Source organism: Myotis myotis, unplaced genomic scaffold (assembly GCF_014108235.1).
Source record: "Myotis myotis isolate mMyoMyo1 unplaced genomic scaffold, mMyoMyo1.p scaffold_m19_p_2, whole genome shotgun sequence".
In the NCBI taxonomy this organism is placed as follows: Eukaryota; Metazoa; Chordata; class Mammalia; order Chiroptera; family Vespertilionidae; genus Myotis; species Myotis myotis.
In genome coordinates this window covers 3,096,447-3,111,549 of record NW_023416324.1, presented here as the reverse complement: position 1 = coordinate 3,111,549, position 15,103 = coordinate 3,096,447, and the positions used below count along the sequence as shown (strand labels likewise).

Below are 15,103 nucleotides of genomic sequence, written 5' to 3'. Positions count from 1 at the left end.
CTGGTGGGGGGCAGGTCTGCTGCTGAAACACACCCGTAGCCGGTCAGTATTCCCTGGCCAAGACTTTTTGTTATGCTGCTGATTGCCGAGATCTTTGCTTTGCTGACATCCTGTTTTGTTTTCGGTTTTTACATCCCATTTGTTGTTTCTTTCTATCACAGAAACGCTTCGTTAAGGGGCTCAGGCAGTACGGCAAGAACTTCTTCAGAATCAGAAAGGAGCTGCTTCCCAATAAGGAAACAGTGAGTACAATTGGACTTTATGTAACTTGATTTTTTCCTCTTCGCTCCTGCTGCTTCTCCTCCACACTTGATCTTATGAAATGGTTTCCTTTAACCCTGCGCTGTGCTCAGACTCAGGCTGGCCTCTAGCATCCTATTCTTCTTCCTTCCTTGGCGGTTAGTTTTAGATCATGATTCTAGATTAAAGTGACAGCGTGTGCCTATCTCCTGAAGAAAGTGACTCCTGCTGTAAGAACAGAAAGGTCCTGGGCACAGGGTTAAGGGAGGAGGGAAGGGCCAGGGTGTTGGGGAGTTAACGTGTAATTTTAAATACAGCGGCTGAAATAGGAAATATCATTTATCACCAGTTTGGATTTCGTTGATTGGTTTGTAGCTCATATACTTTGAATTTTAGTGGGACTTTTTCTGTATTTAAGGTTGCTATGTTTTGAAGAGTAGTTTTAACTCTTTTTCTAGCCCTAAAAGTTTGCACTTTTCATTTGAGAGATGCATAAGAATTTTATAAATTGCTAAATGAGGCTTTTAAAAATTCCTGTGATATTTCACGAAGCTGAGAGTCAGATCTGATGAGTACTCTTACTAAACGTGGGTAGGAGGGTTTGCTGAGAACATTTCGGAGTGAAGTTATACGATGAAAATATTATCGAGGGATTCTGTTTCATTTATCTGTAATTTCCTACAGGTACTCTGGCTAGGTCAAGGAATAGGGGGGGCTGGGGGTGCATTAGAACTTGGACATGTGCCCTGATGGCCAGTGTCTGTGGCTGAAGTGCACTTTTAGACTCGGGGATGGGGTGAATATTTAGACATTTTCTCCAGGAGTGGAAGGGGAGATGGACGAAAAATATTCATTGTAAAAGTACGTAGGTTGCTATGTTTGGTTTAGTTTTTCGGTTTTCTAATTGGGTTTTGTGTATTGATTTCTTCTTTTGATTATTCTCCTTTTTGTTTTAAATGAACATTTCTGGACACTTGGACAGTACCTTAAGAACAGCGATAACATAATAGGGGAAGCAGGTTCTGAGATTTCAAGTATAACCCCCTATAAATCCGTGGTTTGCATCATCAGTCATAACTAGATTAAACTTTTAATATTTATTATACATCTAAAAATGCTGAGAGATGGGTCATGAGAATGGTAAAAATAGAGAAAAATGTTCACAGACATAAAAATTAAATATGTAATAATCCATAAAGCCAACTTATTTTTTTATCTTTCCAGAACAAATTGGAAAGAGGTATTTAATGTAGAACAGTGAAAGAAAGTTTTCTGAGGATTTCAGTTATTTGAAGTTTGATATCTATTTTTAAAAACTAAAATGCCTTTACCTGAGTGTAGGAATTTTGATTTGGCCAAGTTGGGGTGAAATTGAGAAAGATCATTGAGTAGCTTTGACTTGATGTGATGGCCTAGCCCTAGATCATAACCTCTCAGCTCAAGTCTTATCTCTCCCTGCGTGCTGCTAAAACTTGCAAACCACGAAGAATGTGATACAAGATATGGCTCGACAATTACTTTATCCTTCTGTTTTAAAAAATCAATTTATAATAGCAAGATTAAGCACTAAATTTAAAATCTGTTTAGCATTTGGAAATGCTAATTTTATCTAGTTTTAACTCTTGAGTAGGATGCCTTGGTAACCTAGATTAAACCTAAATCTTTGATTCTGTTTTTCTTCTTGCTCTTGGCTCCTCCTCCTCCTCCTTCTTTTTAAAATATATTTTTATTGATTTCAGTGAGGAGGGGAGAGGGAGAGAGAGATAGAAACATCAATGAAAGAGAATCATGATCAGCTACCTCCTGTACTCCCCTTACTGGAGATCGAGCCTGCTACGTGGTTGTGTGCCCTGACTGGTAATCAAATTGTAACCTCCTGGTTTATAGGTCAATGCTCAACCACTGAGCCACGCCAGCCTTCCGTTCCTTATTCTTACTGATGATGTCAAACTCAATAAGTAGTGTTTTCTCACTACACCAACTCTTCAAGCTGGTTGCCTGTGTTTCTCTAGCACATCTTTCCTGGGTCCCTTCCCCATCACTTCTCTGCCATCTCAATTTCCTGGTCATGTGGCTCCTCTCTCTACTTCTCTGGCACCCAGAAGTCTTCCTGTTTTAGCCTCTTCAGGGCATGGCCATCAGAGCTAATGGGAGAGTTGCTTGCTTCACCGGAAATTTATTATGGCTGATATTGGCTAACTGTTCCTGGTGTCCAGTTGTCTTTGCATAGAATTGGAGGAGTTTGTTAGTAGAGTAAATCTGTAAGTATTCTAATCAGCTGGGAGAGGCACTCATATTTTCCTTAGCTATCAGCATAGGCAAGCTAATCATTCACAACTCATGGGGAGGGGAGGGCAAAGGTTCTTTTTCATTTTTGCTGTGGAAGATGAAATATGCAAACATCAGTGTTTTTGGTTGAAAACTTCCTCGGTAGAGATCTTCATATGTTATGCCTCTTTTATAGCAAATCCTTAGCTACTTTCCACATTCTGTTCTATTTACCAAAATTATTAACTCATTTCTTTGCTATTCTCAACTGACTTGAAACTTCAGAAGGGTGTCAGCATCCAAAGAGCACGCTTGATTGGGCCTGGACCTGGTCAGCAGACCTGTGCTCTATTCTTGGTTTCACCAGTAACTGTAGTACGTGATGATCTCTTTTGACTGTGCAGTCTGCTTTGAGCTGTATTGGGAAGTTCAGGGCAAATCCTGACAAGGACTGGGAAGTTATTTTTTCTAAAATGGTGTTTCTTTGCATGAGAATTTTATAGGTGCTCCATACAATCTTTATAAAATGTCCACACACTTTGGGCTATCGCTGTGCCTGAGAGCAAATGATGGCTCTTGCCTCCTTTGCCACTAACCTGCTTTGGGGCCTTACACAGATTATTCAGTCTCTCTGTCCTTTAACGTCTGTGTCTGTAAAATGGACTGATTCTTCTACTCTTAAGAATAGTTGTGAGCCCTAGCCAGTTTGGCTTAGTGGATAGAGCGTCGGCCTGCAGACTCAAGGGTCCCAGGTTCGATTCCAGTCAAGGGCATGTACCTTAATTGTGGGCACATCCCCAGTGGGGGGTGTGCAGGAGGCAGCTGGTTGGTGTTTCTCTCTCATTGATGTTTGTAACTCTCTTTCCCTCTCCCTTCCTCTCTGTAAAAAAAAAATCAATAAAATATATTTAAAAAATTTTTAAAAAAAATTTTTAAAAAGAATAGTTTTGAGAATTTAAATGAGATACTATCGATAGAGTGCCTAAAAACATTTGAAAATGATTGGTCTTCCCATCTACCCCAATACCCATCTACCCCAATACTACACAGAGTAGCTAAATGCCATGAAAGTACATAATTATTTTCTGCTTATAAACAAATTGAATCTGTGTAAAAACAAAGTACCTGTTTTTTATTAGTCTCACTTGCCAAAAATTATTTTAGTTGAAAAACTGGGAAGGGGCGGAGGGCAGTGCCTACTTTAAGGGATGTATTTTGTCTTGAAGCTTTGTTGAGGAGACTTCCATTCCTACCAGTTCTTCAGTGAGTTGTGCAGACAAAGGTTCCTGGTGGGTATGGACATAAACAGCTTTCCTAGCTCTTTTGGTCTGGTGTTTATTACACAGGCACTACATCTGGCTGTTCTCCGAATACTACTGCCCATTGAAGTGGGCATAGTGGTTATGATTGTGGAAAACCGCTGTTTATAGAGGTTTAGTTGAGTGGGTATTACATGTCAACCTCATGATACCCAGGAGAATAACCGCAAGTCAAGTATTTTAGTATCATGGTTGTACAGATATCCTGAAGTTTATTATCATTCTCTGTAGCCTTTTGTCTCCCTCAATAATTAGGAGCAAATAGAGTAAAGAACCTTTGCTGAGTGTATCAGATTCTGCTTGGCTGTGCACTTCTCTCTCAAGACACTACTGGGCCTAAACCACATGAAGTCTTGGGTGTGAGTACATTTGTGTAAACCACAGTACGTGTCCCCTCGCTGAGATTCTGGGAGGATGGCGGAACCAGGCCCCTTGGGCTCTGCTTTAAGGACTTCAGGTGCTCTTAGGATTGATGAGTTACGCTAAGGTAATGCCTGAAAAAATGAGAGACCAGATAGAGTTGAATCTTAATTACCAGGAGGGGAAACCATGTTATGAGTAATACAAAATCATGGGTGTTCCAAAACAGTCTTTTGTTTGATTTTTATACAGACTTTGCAGTTTTCTTCAAAATTATGAGATGATTACTCAGGTGACAGTGACATTTATCTTTTGTGCTGAACACATGTTTGTGTTGTTTGAACCAAAGACTTTCAGTATCTGACACCTGGATGATTGTCCCTTGAATCCTGGCTGGACTTTGTGTGTGGCTCTCTCTATCTGCTGTTGCTCAGACAAATTTAGCCAGCATTGGATCCTAGACAGGGAGCACTTACTCAGCGACCTGTCTCAGATGCAGCTAATATTAGTGAGAAGACAATTTGATCTGCTCCGAGTTGGTAGAGAGAAGAAATGCCCCCAAAGTTGTAATTAGCCTGTGGAGGAAGGAGGTGAAAAGGCGCCCATCCTTAACTGCCTTTCTCATCTCTGTAGTTGTATTTTTGAGAACCTAGTCCAGTAGAAGTTGAGCTCATGTTATTTGTAAACCCAGTTGCTGGTTCATTAATATTTACTGTACTAGAAATTCATTTTGCCCCATTTCCCATTGTTAGAGCTAAACATTCCATGTAGTTGGGTTTTTAGAAACGTTGTGTGCTTACTGAGCGCTGTAATGGGTAGAGTGTCTCCAAAGAGAAGCCAGATGCCCTCCGTGCCCTGCAGGGAAGAGGAAACCTTTGCGTGGGCTCAGGGTCCTCCTTGGCGGGGGGTGGAGGTTCAGGCCCTTCAGTGTGCACAGAGGCTGAGGGCTTCTAGTGTTTGACCTGAACTTCGAAGGAAGGATACATTTTTCTGACAGGCCGAGGCTGGGAGGGAGGGTGGAAGAAAAGTGACTTTCCAGCTGTAGGAAATATCACGAGCAAAGGCATGGAGACAGGAAATTGCAAAACATGCCCAGCGAGTGCACTAGTGTGGCTGGCGGGGAGGCTGCATCCAGCGATGCAGGAGGACTTCGGCCAGAATTCGGGCTTGCAGGTGACTTTTGGGGGACCTTGCACTCTCTCCAGAGTGCGTTTGGAGATCCCCCCTTGAAGGCTTTAAAGAGGAAAAAAAAGTGAGAGCATCCAAGCGGAGGTGTGAAACCTTGTTCTTGTAATAGTTCAGTCTTGTAGTAAGACCGAAAACAGGAGCTGACAGTGACTTAGGAAAATGGAAGTCTGTCTTTATCTTGATTTTCTCTATCAAAAATGTGTCACTGTTTTTAATAGGACCAAGAGCCCAATGAATGGGTAAGTGGTTTTGATGTTTAGTAGTTGTTGTTTTTTAACTTCGGGTGATAGGATGAAAAGTATTAGAGATTTAAAGTTTTAATTTGAGAAATATCATGAAAATCAACACCTTTCTCAGCCACATTTCTGGGAGTGAGTTCTGTTAAATATGTACATAACTATTGAATATTAATTGTTCATTTCTTTGGACAAAATATCTTTTGCATAGAGCCTATTCTCCCAGCAAAGAATGACTACTATTTGGAAAGGGCTTTAGGACTGAGTAATCGAGATTCTGTTAATATTAAGAGGTTAAAAATTACTCTAGCATTCAATTTGAACATTCAGCATGAAGTTTTCTCTAACCTCAGATTATAACCTTAGATAAACAGTTTTCTAGCCTCATTAATGCTTAATCTAATGTTACATAACAGTATGGACTTACTGCATAGGTTGATATTAATGAGGACAAATGTGTTATAACCACATAACGATACTTTAGGAAAATCTCCAGTTTAAAATCAGAGACCTCTACTGCAAATGCTGTGTGTCCTCACCGCTCGCAGAGTGACCCTGAGACCAGGATCATCAATCAGACTCCCAGGCTCCGGTCCTGTTGAACAGCGCCCTTAGGAAGCACTGCGTTTACATTAAAGAGACTTGCAGAACCCGAAGCCTGTGTGCCACATTCATTCTTGGAATAATATTGTTTTTATTCTGTAAAAGTTGTAAATTGTTTCACTATGAGGACTTGATTTTTGTTTTTCATATTATTATAAAATTTTTCACACATATAGAGAAGTATCTGGGCCTATTTCCATTATCAATGATAGACTTCCATAATATAGCTTCCCACTTCCCAGCCTTCCCTAGAAACTCAATTGTAACTCCTGTCATATTTCATATGAAAACTGTTGTCCTCCTCTTTAAGTTGTGACATAGTCATTGTTTGTGAGTCAGGCTAGGCTATACCTTGTTTGTTTCTCGTAGAAACCTTTTTATTTGAAAGAATGACTTCTTACTAATCTGAAGTTTACATACTTAATACTACAGTTGTTTCTTTTACTGGCACAAATTAAATATGAATAAGAAATATAAGTGCTTTGAGGTTGGCAAGATTGGGTAAAAGGGTAGACGTTTAAGTGCCATACTTTTTCTCTTAATTACTTGTCCTCAGGAAGATACAGAGAGAGTTGGAATTTTCCATGTGAGGCGGGAGTGATCAATAAAAACAGGCGCTGCATTTGGGGGGCAAGTACTGTGTGTGATCCCATCGTTATTCCCATGTAGGGGTTTGAATCTCTTCACTCTGATGGACTAAACTGTATGGATGTTTGGGCAGTGGTCCAGTTTTGACTGGGGTCATCTAAGAGAGATTGGCTGCTTCCTTGTGTAAGCGAAGCAGTTAAGAAATTTGCGTGTAAGAAACTTTTGGTGTTGATATGGGGGGTGGGGGGAAGGAGGTCTTAAAAATTAAGTGACTTTTTAAAACCAGGGACCGCGTATATTTGCTGCTCTCAGTGTTAACGTCTTAGGTGTCTTTGGCCTTACCTGCATATTAGAACAGGTGGGCATGGCACGAGAGTGCTTCAGTGTACACTAGGTAGTGCTTGTAGAACCTGCACTTTGAAAACTGCCTTGGACTTTTAAAGTATTGCCAGGCACAGTGCTGCTTATAAGGATCAGTTTTATTTATTTGCTCTTGGTATTTGCTAACCCAGGTTTCCTATGATCCAGCTGGATCTTGGTTACCTGGGGACTTTTAGATGGAGGCATTTATGACTTTTAAGCCAAAATAGACGCACCGATTTTATTAGCTAGTAAAACAAATGAATGGTTTGAATTGGTCTTTAAAAAGACTTAATCGTTGTGATTACTCTGGTTATAGTCATTGAGTTTATCTATTTGGAGCTCATATTTTATATCGCTAATAGATTTTTTTTAATCTTACTAGATCTGTGAACTCATCCTAACTTTGAAAGTTCAGTTTGCTGAAGTTTAAAAAAAAAAATACATCTAGTCTGTTAAAAGCTGACATTAAAAATAAGTTTCAAAATGTATCTGAAATCATACTCCTATAATTGGTTCATTTTAATTTTAAGTTATGCCCTTGAGTAACACTTAGAAAATAGAGTAGAAATTAATTGCATTGTTTTAAGAAAAACATTCACCTCAGTTTTTTTGTGTGTTTTTTTTTGTTTGTTTGTTTTTTTTAATATATTTTATTGATTTTCCACAGAGAGGAAGGGAGAGAGATAGAGAGTCAGAAACATCGATGAGAGAGAAACATCGATCAGCTGCCTCCTGCACATCCCCCACTGGAGATGTGCCCGCAACCCAGGTACATGCCCTTGACCGGAATCGAACCCGGGACCCTTCAGTCCGCAGGCCGACACTCTATCCACTGAGCCAAACCGGTTTTGGCTCACCTCAGTTTTATTCACAGCTTACCGGTGGTAGAAAAATCATGCCCCCCTCCAACCACCCATAAATTTTTTTTCTCGTATGTAATTTGAAAACCATGACTTGTATTATAAAAATAGGAAATGCAAGCAGGATGAACCTTGCTTGAGACACCAGAATTCCATTAGCTAAGTTTTCTTCTTGAGATGTTCAATTTTGAAATTGTTTTCATATTAATGGCCTTTGTTCTTTTTTTTTTTATTTTACTATGGAAATATGGTTCTTTCTTCTGTTCAAATGTCTTACATCCTCTAAATTGTGGCATCAATAATGCCAGGATTTGGCCTTTAAGCATCTAAACCAGTGGTTCTCAATCTTCTGGCCCTTTAAATACAGTTCCTCATGTTGTGACCCCAACCATAAAATTATTTTCGTTGTACTTCATAACTGTAATTTTGCTACTGTTATGAATCATAATGTAAATATCTGCTATGCAGGATGGTCTTAGGCGACCCCTGTGAAAGGGTAGTTCGACCGCCAAAGGGGTCGCGACCCACAGGTTGAGAGCCACTGATCTAAACCATCCTCACAGTTGGCATAATTGGCAGTGTTTTGAGAACTGTGTGGGGAAACCTTTGGAAGGTACTAAAGGTGACATAAAGAAATATTAAAATGTAGTTTTTAAAAGGCACTCTCTGTGGGGAGTCTGAGGTGCTTGAGAGCAGGCTTACCCTCCTGGAGGTCACAGTCTAAGTGTGGAGAGACCTGTGGGGCTTGAGTTCTTCCCTGGAAGGTGCCTGAGTCTCAATCACTGAGACTGCAGAGCCCAGTTACACAGGTCCTGCCTGGGCTGCACTTCTGAGAGCCACCTGAGTCCGTTCCTGCATGGACCGGGCCATACACAAAAAGCCCAGCTCCTCTCTCCACAGACCTGTATTTTGCTCTGCCCATTAAAGTTTAATATTTATCTTATTTTAGTCTTGAACTTTAGACTCTACTCTCCCCCCCCCCCCCCCCATGCATTTTCTTTCGTACACACACATCCATGTACTTATATAGAATGTAAGACATTCTGGGCGGGAACCATATTTTAATATTGCTTTATGTCACCTTTAGTATCTTCCAACAGGCCCTTAATATCCGTTAAAAATGAAATTGTATGTATTCGCACATGTGTAAATGAGGGATGAAAATACATGGTAACTATCCTATATAATAAAAGGCTAATATGCAAATAGACCAAACAGTGGAACAACTGGAACAAATGAACAACCAGTCGCTGTGCACTGACCACAAGGGGGCGTGTGTGGAACATGGTAGGCATTGGCCACAGTGGGATGGTGGAGCAGGTGAGTGGGGGCGCCAGACCAAGCAGGGCGCTGGTCGTTGTCATCGGGGCGAGCCTTGGTGGTTACTGAAAATGCTTTGCTCCCGCGTGCCACAGTCCTGCTGGCACTCGCACCTGCTGCCAATGTTGACCCCACTCGCACCCACTGCTGGCGCTGGAGCCGCCACTTGCACCCACTGCCAGCACTGCCCCACTCGCACCCACTGCCGGTGCCTTGTGCTGGTCCCAATCACTCAGCACCATCAGCGGGTGTGAGCATTGGCTGCCGGCCTGATCGCCCCTGAGGGCTTCTCCACCTCCCCCTGCTCCTGACAGGTGATGGGGGCAGCAGCGCTGCGCGCACCCGCTGATGGCACCAGCCCTGCTCACACCTGCTGCTGGCGCCGGCCCCAATCACTCCGTGCCGTCAGTGGGTGCGAGTGGGGCCAGTGCCATCAGTGCATGGGAGCGGTGGCGGCGGGAGCAGGGCTGCAGCAGACAGGGGACCAGGGCTGCAGCGGGAGGGGCGGGGGGGGCGCTCAGAGGATGGGCCGAGACCCGCCGCTGTGCCTACCTCAGCCTCATGACCCACAGTTCCTTTCAAGGTGCACGAATTCGTGCACTGGGCCCCTAGTAGATATATACAATCCTAAAAGAGTAAAGCTTCTCTGTGTTTTTAAGGAAACGTTTTCCTCACCTTTTGCTCTTCGTGTTGGTTTCAAGATCTTATCTTCTTTGGTGCTGCTTTAAAGACCAGTTGAAACCTGGGCACCCCAGGCTTTAGACTGTTTAGTGGGCAGAAAATCCTTGTTAACTCTCATGTCCCCAGGATAGTGAGACCAGGACTTGGGGTTCGCTGTGCCACCTTGGACTTTCCTGTTCTGTTGACCATGGGCAGTAAGTCACCTCTACTGTTTGCATAGTAATTCTGTTTTCGAGATTATTTATAAGATTGAAGCCCATTGTTAATTTTTCTCAGCAGTTTTATTGAGCAAGTCAAGAATAAAATATTGTTTTAAGCAGTAGAGTAAGCCATTAGCCAATTGCAGCTTGGCTTCAAACTGGTCACTAGTGTGTGTGTGTGTGTGTGTGTATGTGTGCGCGCGCGCGAGAGCTGGAGGTGAGAGCCAAGCAAGGTGGAGGAGGTTCACTGTTGCCAGATTCTGCAGCTTTTCAAGGTTCCTGTGACTGTTTATGGATTTTTTTCCCTTTCAGTCAGTTAGTAAGTCACCATCATATGCCATTTTATTATCTTAAAAGCAGCCTGGAATTTTTATCCTGTGTCTTTTGCTTATGAGTGAAACCCCCTGAGCATGTTCTGAGCAATATCAAGTGGGCGTTTCTCTGCAGTGCTTTGGTTATGTATTTTCAGCTGCGGCCGCTATATCTTTGTTCCCAGGCACAAGGGTTGGATTTGCCTTTACTTTGGCAAGAAATGGTGACTTTTGTGTGTTTTATTATTGTAGAGGGCTGAAGCAGCAAAGGCCCAACACCTTTGGGATTTGGTGATTCTTAATTCGAACACACACCTCCTCGGGTCTGAACTTGGTTCTCCTTCCCACAGATGCTCTGTTTTGGAGTCGGGTTAGAGATCTGTGGCCTTGAGTTGTTAAGACAGGTGTTTTAAGTTTTGGAGGAAGAATTTGGAATTTGTGGAACAATTACATTCTAAAGGAAACAGGTCCAGTGAAACTGTATACCTGGCCAACTTCAGCGGAGCAAGTAAACTGGGCAAACTCTAGACATTCTGGAAAATGTGGGATTTAAAAAAAAGAAAAACAAAGCTTTCTTTTGTTAATCCTCATTGGAGGACATTTTTCCCATTGATTTTGAGAAAGAGAGAGAGAGAAAGGAGAGAGAAGAGAGAGAGACATCGATCGATTGGTTGCGCCCTCACTTCCCCAGACTGGGGCCTGGTATCGAACCTGAGACCCTTCAGTGCTCAGGCTAACACTCTAACCATTAAGCCACACAAGTCAGGGCAAAACTTTGTTTTTTTAATCCTCACCCAAGGATATGTTTTCAGAGAAAGGAAGGGCGGGGGAGAAACATCAATGTGAGAAACATCGATCGGCTACCTCTCGCATGCACCCTGCCCGGGGATTGAACCTGCAATCTGGGTATGTGCCCTGACCGGAATCAAACCCACAACCTTTTGGTGTACAGGACAATGCTCCATCCTGCTGTGCATTAAACAAAACTTTAAAATTTCAAAATTTGCTCTGTTCTGTGGACTCAATTTATTTATCAAAATTTGAAGCCCTGCCCAGGATGGCTCCGTTGGTTGGAGTGTACATCAAAAGGGTGTGGGTTCAATTCCCGGTCAAGGCACATACCCAGGTTGTGGGTTCATTCCTCGGGCATGCCCCCTACTGGGGATCGAGCCAGAAACCCAGGGATGTGCCCTGACCAGGAATCAAACCAGCAACCTTTCAGAGCATGGGACGATGCCCAACCAACTGAACTACACCCGCCAGGGCAGAAGCCCTTATTTCTTCTGACCATGTAAGCCTTTTAGGTGACTCAGGAGAAAGGTCCATGTGCTTCTCTGTACCATACTGTGTCTACTAGGTGATTAGGCAGGATAATATAGGATACAATGTTTCTTATATAGTCATTTTGTATGTAAATTAAAATGTGCAAATTTACCAAGTGGGTGGGTACATGTACCCGTTTGGCCAGTGTACTTGTCTTAGACTCATACTAATGCAATGCATATTCTTTTCTTTTGCATTTTTTTCTATTCTAATTACTAATTTCCCAAATGCTAAGTGCCTTACTAGGTATGTCTTATATGTGTTATAAATTTTTTTCTAGAAATCAGTGACTTAGAGGGTTTAGCCAGTGAGCCAGTGTGAAATCCTGACACGTTATTTCTAATAGTCAGCAAGCACTTACCGAGTTCATTGAGTCTGATGAGAAGATTAGAGATGTGGTCCTGCTCCCTGGGGACCTCCGACTGGTTACCACATGTGAGTTGGCATGAAACCAAGTGCTAAAATAAACTATGTGGTGTGGACATTAAGTGGGAATGGGAGTTGAAGATGCTGGAGATGAGGGCTGGGGGAACTGTGTGCATCCTGGAAGTGGTGCGGTTAGGGCTGGAAGCTATCTGAAGGATAGGTGTTTGAAAATGTAAAAACTTGCTTGAAATACCTTGCCCAAAAGAGTCCTTGAAGTATCCTTGTTGTCTATTCAGGAAAATCCCAGTACCTGAATCCCTCTTCTCAACTGGCTGCCCTACTGTTCCTGAGAACCTGAACTCATTAAATGTGACTCTGCTGGTTTTGGACAGTTGCCTTGTGTGAAATGTTCTTTTTATTAAGCTGGAATCTGAGTCACTTCACCTCCCATACATTGTCCTGGTCATGTCCCTGATGGCAGAAAATTATTGCCAGGACCCTCATGGAGGCTCTGAAGATGGGGTAGAGTAGGTGGCACGTCCTCGCCTGGGCTCCTGGCTGCAGGCTTCCGGGGAGCTCCTTTGGGCCCTTGTCTCAGCAGTGCCAGGCAGCCAGGAGCTCTGTCCCTGCCCTCTCCTTCACCCAGCAGGCAGGCACACTTCCTAGTGTAACAGAAAGTTGCATTGTAGGTTTTGTTTATTCTATTGACTTTAACACGTATTAAAGTTAGCATTTTTAACCTACCTCTCATTTCCTACAATGAAAAAGTATTAGTATTAGGATCTAGTAACAGACGATACCTAATAGAGCAGTGCATACTTAGACTAATCAGATAGGCCTTTTTTTTTCTTTTTTTTTAAATATATTTTACTGATTTTCCACAGAGAGGAAGGGAGAGGGATAGAAACATCAATGAGAGAGAAACATCGATCAGCCGCCTCCTGCACACCCCCCTCTGGGGATGTGCCTGCAAGCAAGGCACATGACCCTGACCAGAATCGAACCTGGGACCCTTCAGTCCGCAGGCCGACACTCCATCCACTGAGCCAAACTGGTCAGGGCCACTTAGGCCATTTTAACACGTGGCGTGGACCTGAGCAAAGATGGTTTCCAGCGACAAGCCACAGCACAATCATGCCTGGAACAACAGGTTCTTTCCTGTGGGCGAGCCCCTCCGCCATAGTCCTATCCCAGACCCCAGAGCCGGATAATCTTGGCACTGTGTCAGTCCCTCAACCCATTCCCCATGTTTGGTAAACTGTGGCTAAAGATTAAGATGGCACTCGTGTAGCAGACTTATGCCTTCTGTTTTGCTGCTTTTGTCTCAACCCCTTCTCCCCCCAAACAAAGTCTAGAAATGGGCTGTTCACAAACTAAACTGGGAGCCCTGGATTTTAAGGTGAAATCATTGCTCTGGTGCTTGCTGTCAGTTTTCCGAATGGATTTTTTGCCTTCCACGTAGCCTTTTTCCCCCTGAGACCCCTCCCGCTTCTTTCCAAGTCCCCCACCACTGGGCTTCAGAGTAATTGTGTCCAGACCCAAGTGTGGGTAGTTCTGCTTTCCTCCCTGCTGCCTCACCTGGTTGTTGCAACAAACAAATCCTCCCTGAGTGGGTAGTCTAGCATTTCATTCTGGATTTTACCACTGACAGTGGCTGTTTCCTGTTGCTGGATAACATACAGGCAAGGTCAGGTCTGTGACCGCTTCTGGGCCGTGGCCTTGGATGAACACAAATCCTTAGCTTTGGGGTTGACCACTTCCTGTTCTCAGATGCTGTGCTCCCTCTGCTGGTTTTGAGAGAGCTGATGCTTCCGGGCGTTTAAGAAGACGCAGCCCATTTCCCCAGGTCTTCAACTGGGTATGCTACACAGGCAAACCAGAGAACTCTTTCTGGCTCTGGGAGAATTATTTCAGTTCTTAGGCAAGGATGGCAAGGAGTAAACGTGATAGAAATTTCTTCCTAGTAATACCGTTCCCCTTCCTAACATCCTACCCCTAAAATATGACAAGTCGTTGTAACTTGTTTGGGGTGCCCCAGGCTGAGCCATTTCTGTTGGGCTTTTTGTTCACTTCCACTGTTTTCTTTCACCATCACCCCTGCCCCAGCCCAGCCTCCATGTCCCCCAAGCGCTCACCACAGGAGTCATTTTTTATGGCACACATAACCTTTCAACCAAAAAGAAAGTGCATTGCTTGTAACAAAACGAAGCTCTTTTCTGCTTTTATTTTGAAAAATCCTCCCTGTTGTTTAATGTGGAGGATATTCGGCTGAAAGCCTGTTCCAAGTAGGCGTTTGTGCATCCCAGAGGAACTTTTGATTTATTTCCTTAACTCTGCCCTCCTTTCTCTGTGGTTCCGAACCCTTTAATGATCTGTGAAGCTCTGAGACTTCAGTGCAAAACAGTAGTGGTTTTATGAACCCTCCTACTACATAAAAGGCCTGCCCGCTTCCACATGCTGGGTTTTTGACTCCCTGAAAGGCTGACCTCTCACAGATTTTGGTTGTGCAGCAGGGCATCCCAGGTTGGGGCCTTGATAATGCTTTTGTGAAATATTTTTGCTCCTTCGCTCCCTCTCTTTGAAAAGTTGTAATGGAAATTCCGGGCTCTTGGCCAGCCTGGGGGATGTGATACAGTAGAAATGTTTTCGGTGCCCTTTGTTACTGTTCGGCTTTGATTAGCCTTATTTCCCGTAAGCTTAATTCTGCACACACCCCCCCCCCCCCTTATGGCAAAGGAGATTAATTTAGCCAAGTTTAAGCATTTTATTATGCAAGCTGCTGTAGCCTTACACAGTCACTATGCCAGAGGAGACCAGGCAAAACAACTTTTTCCCCTACATATTTGCATTTCTCCCTCCCAAGGCCGCCTTTTACTT

At 43.2% G+C, this 15,103-nt stretch overlaps 1 protein-coding gene across 5 annotated transcripts in view; it reads left to right on the top strand.

The window, feature by feature from the left end:
• RERE (arginine-glutamic acid dipeptide repeats) overlaps positions 1–15,103 on the top strand; it is a 403,197-nt gene that overhangs the window by 343,162 nt on the left and 44,932 nt on the right. For all 5 annotated transcript variants that reach the window (XM_036350921.1, XM_036350922.1, XM_036350924.1 and 2 more), the window contains one exon: positions 162–242. In XM_036350921.1, coding sequence (XP_036206814.1) covers positions 162–242 — 81 coding nt within the window. The remainder of the gene's footprint in view (positions 1–161; positions 243–15,103) is intronic.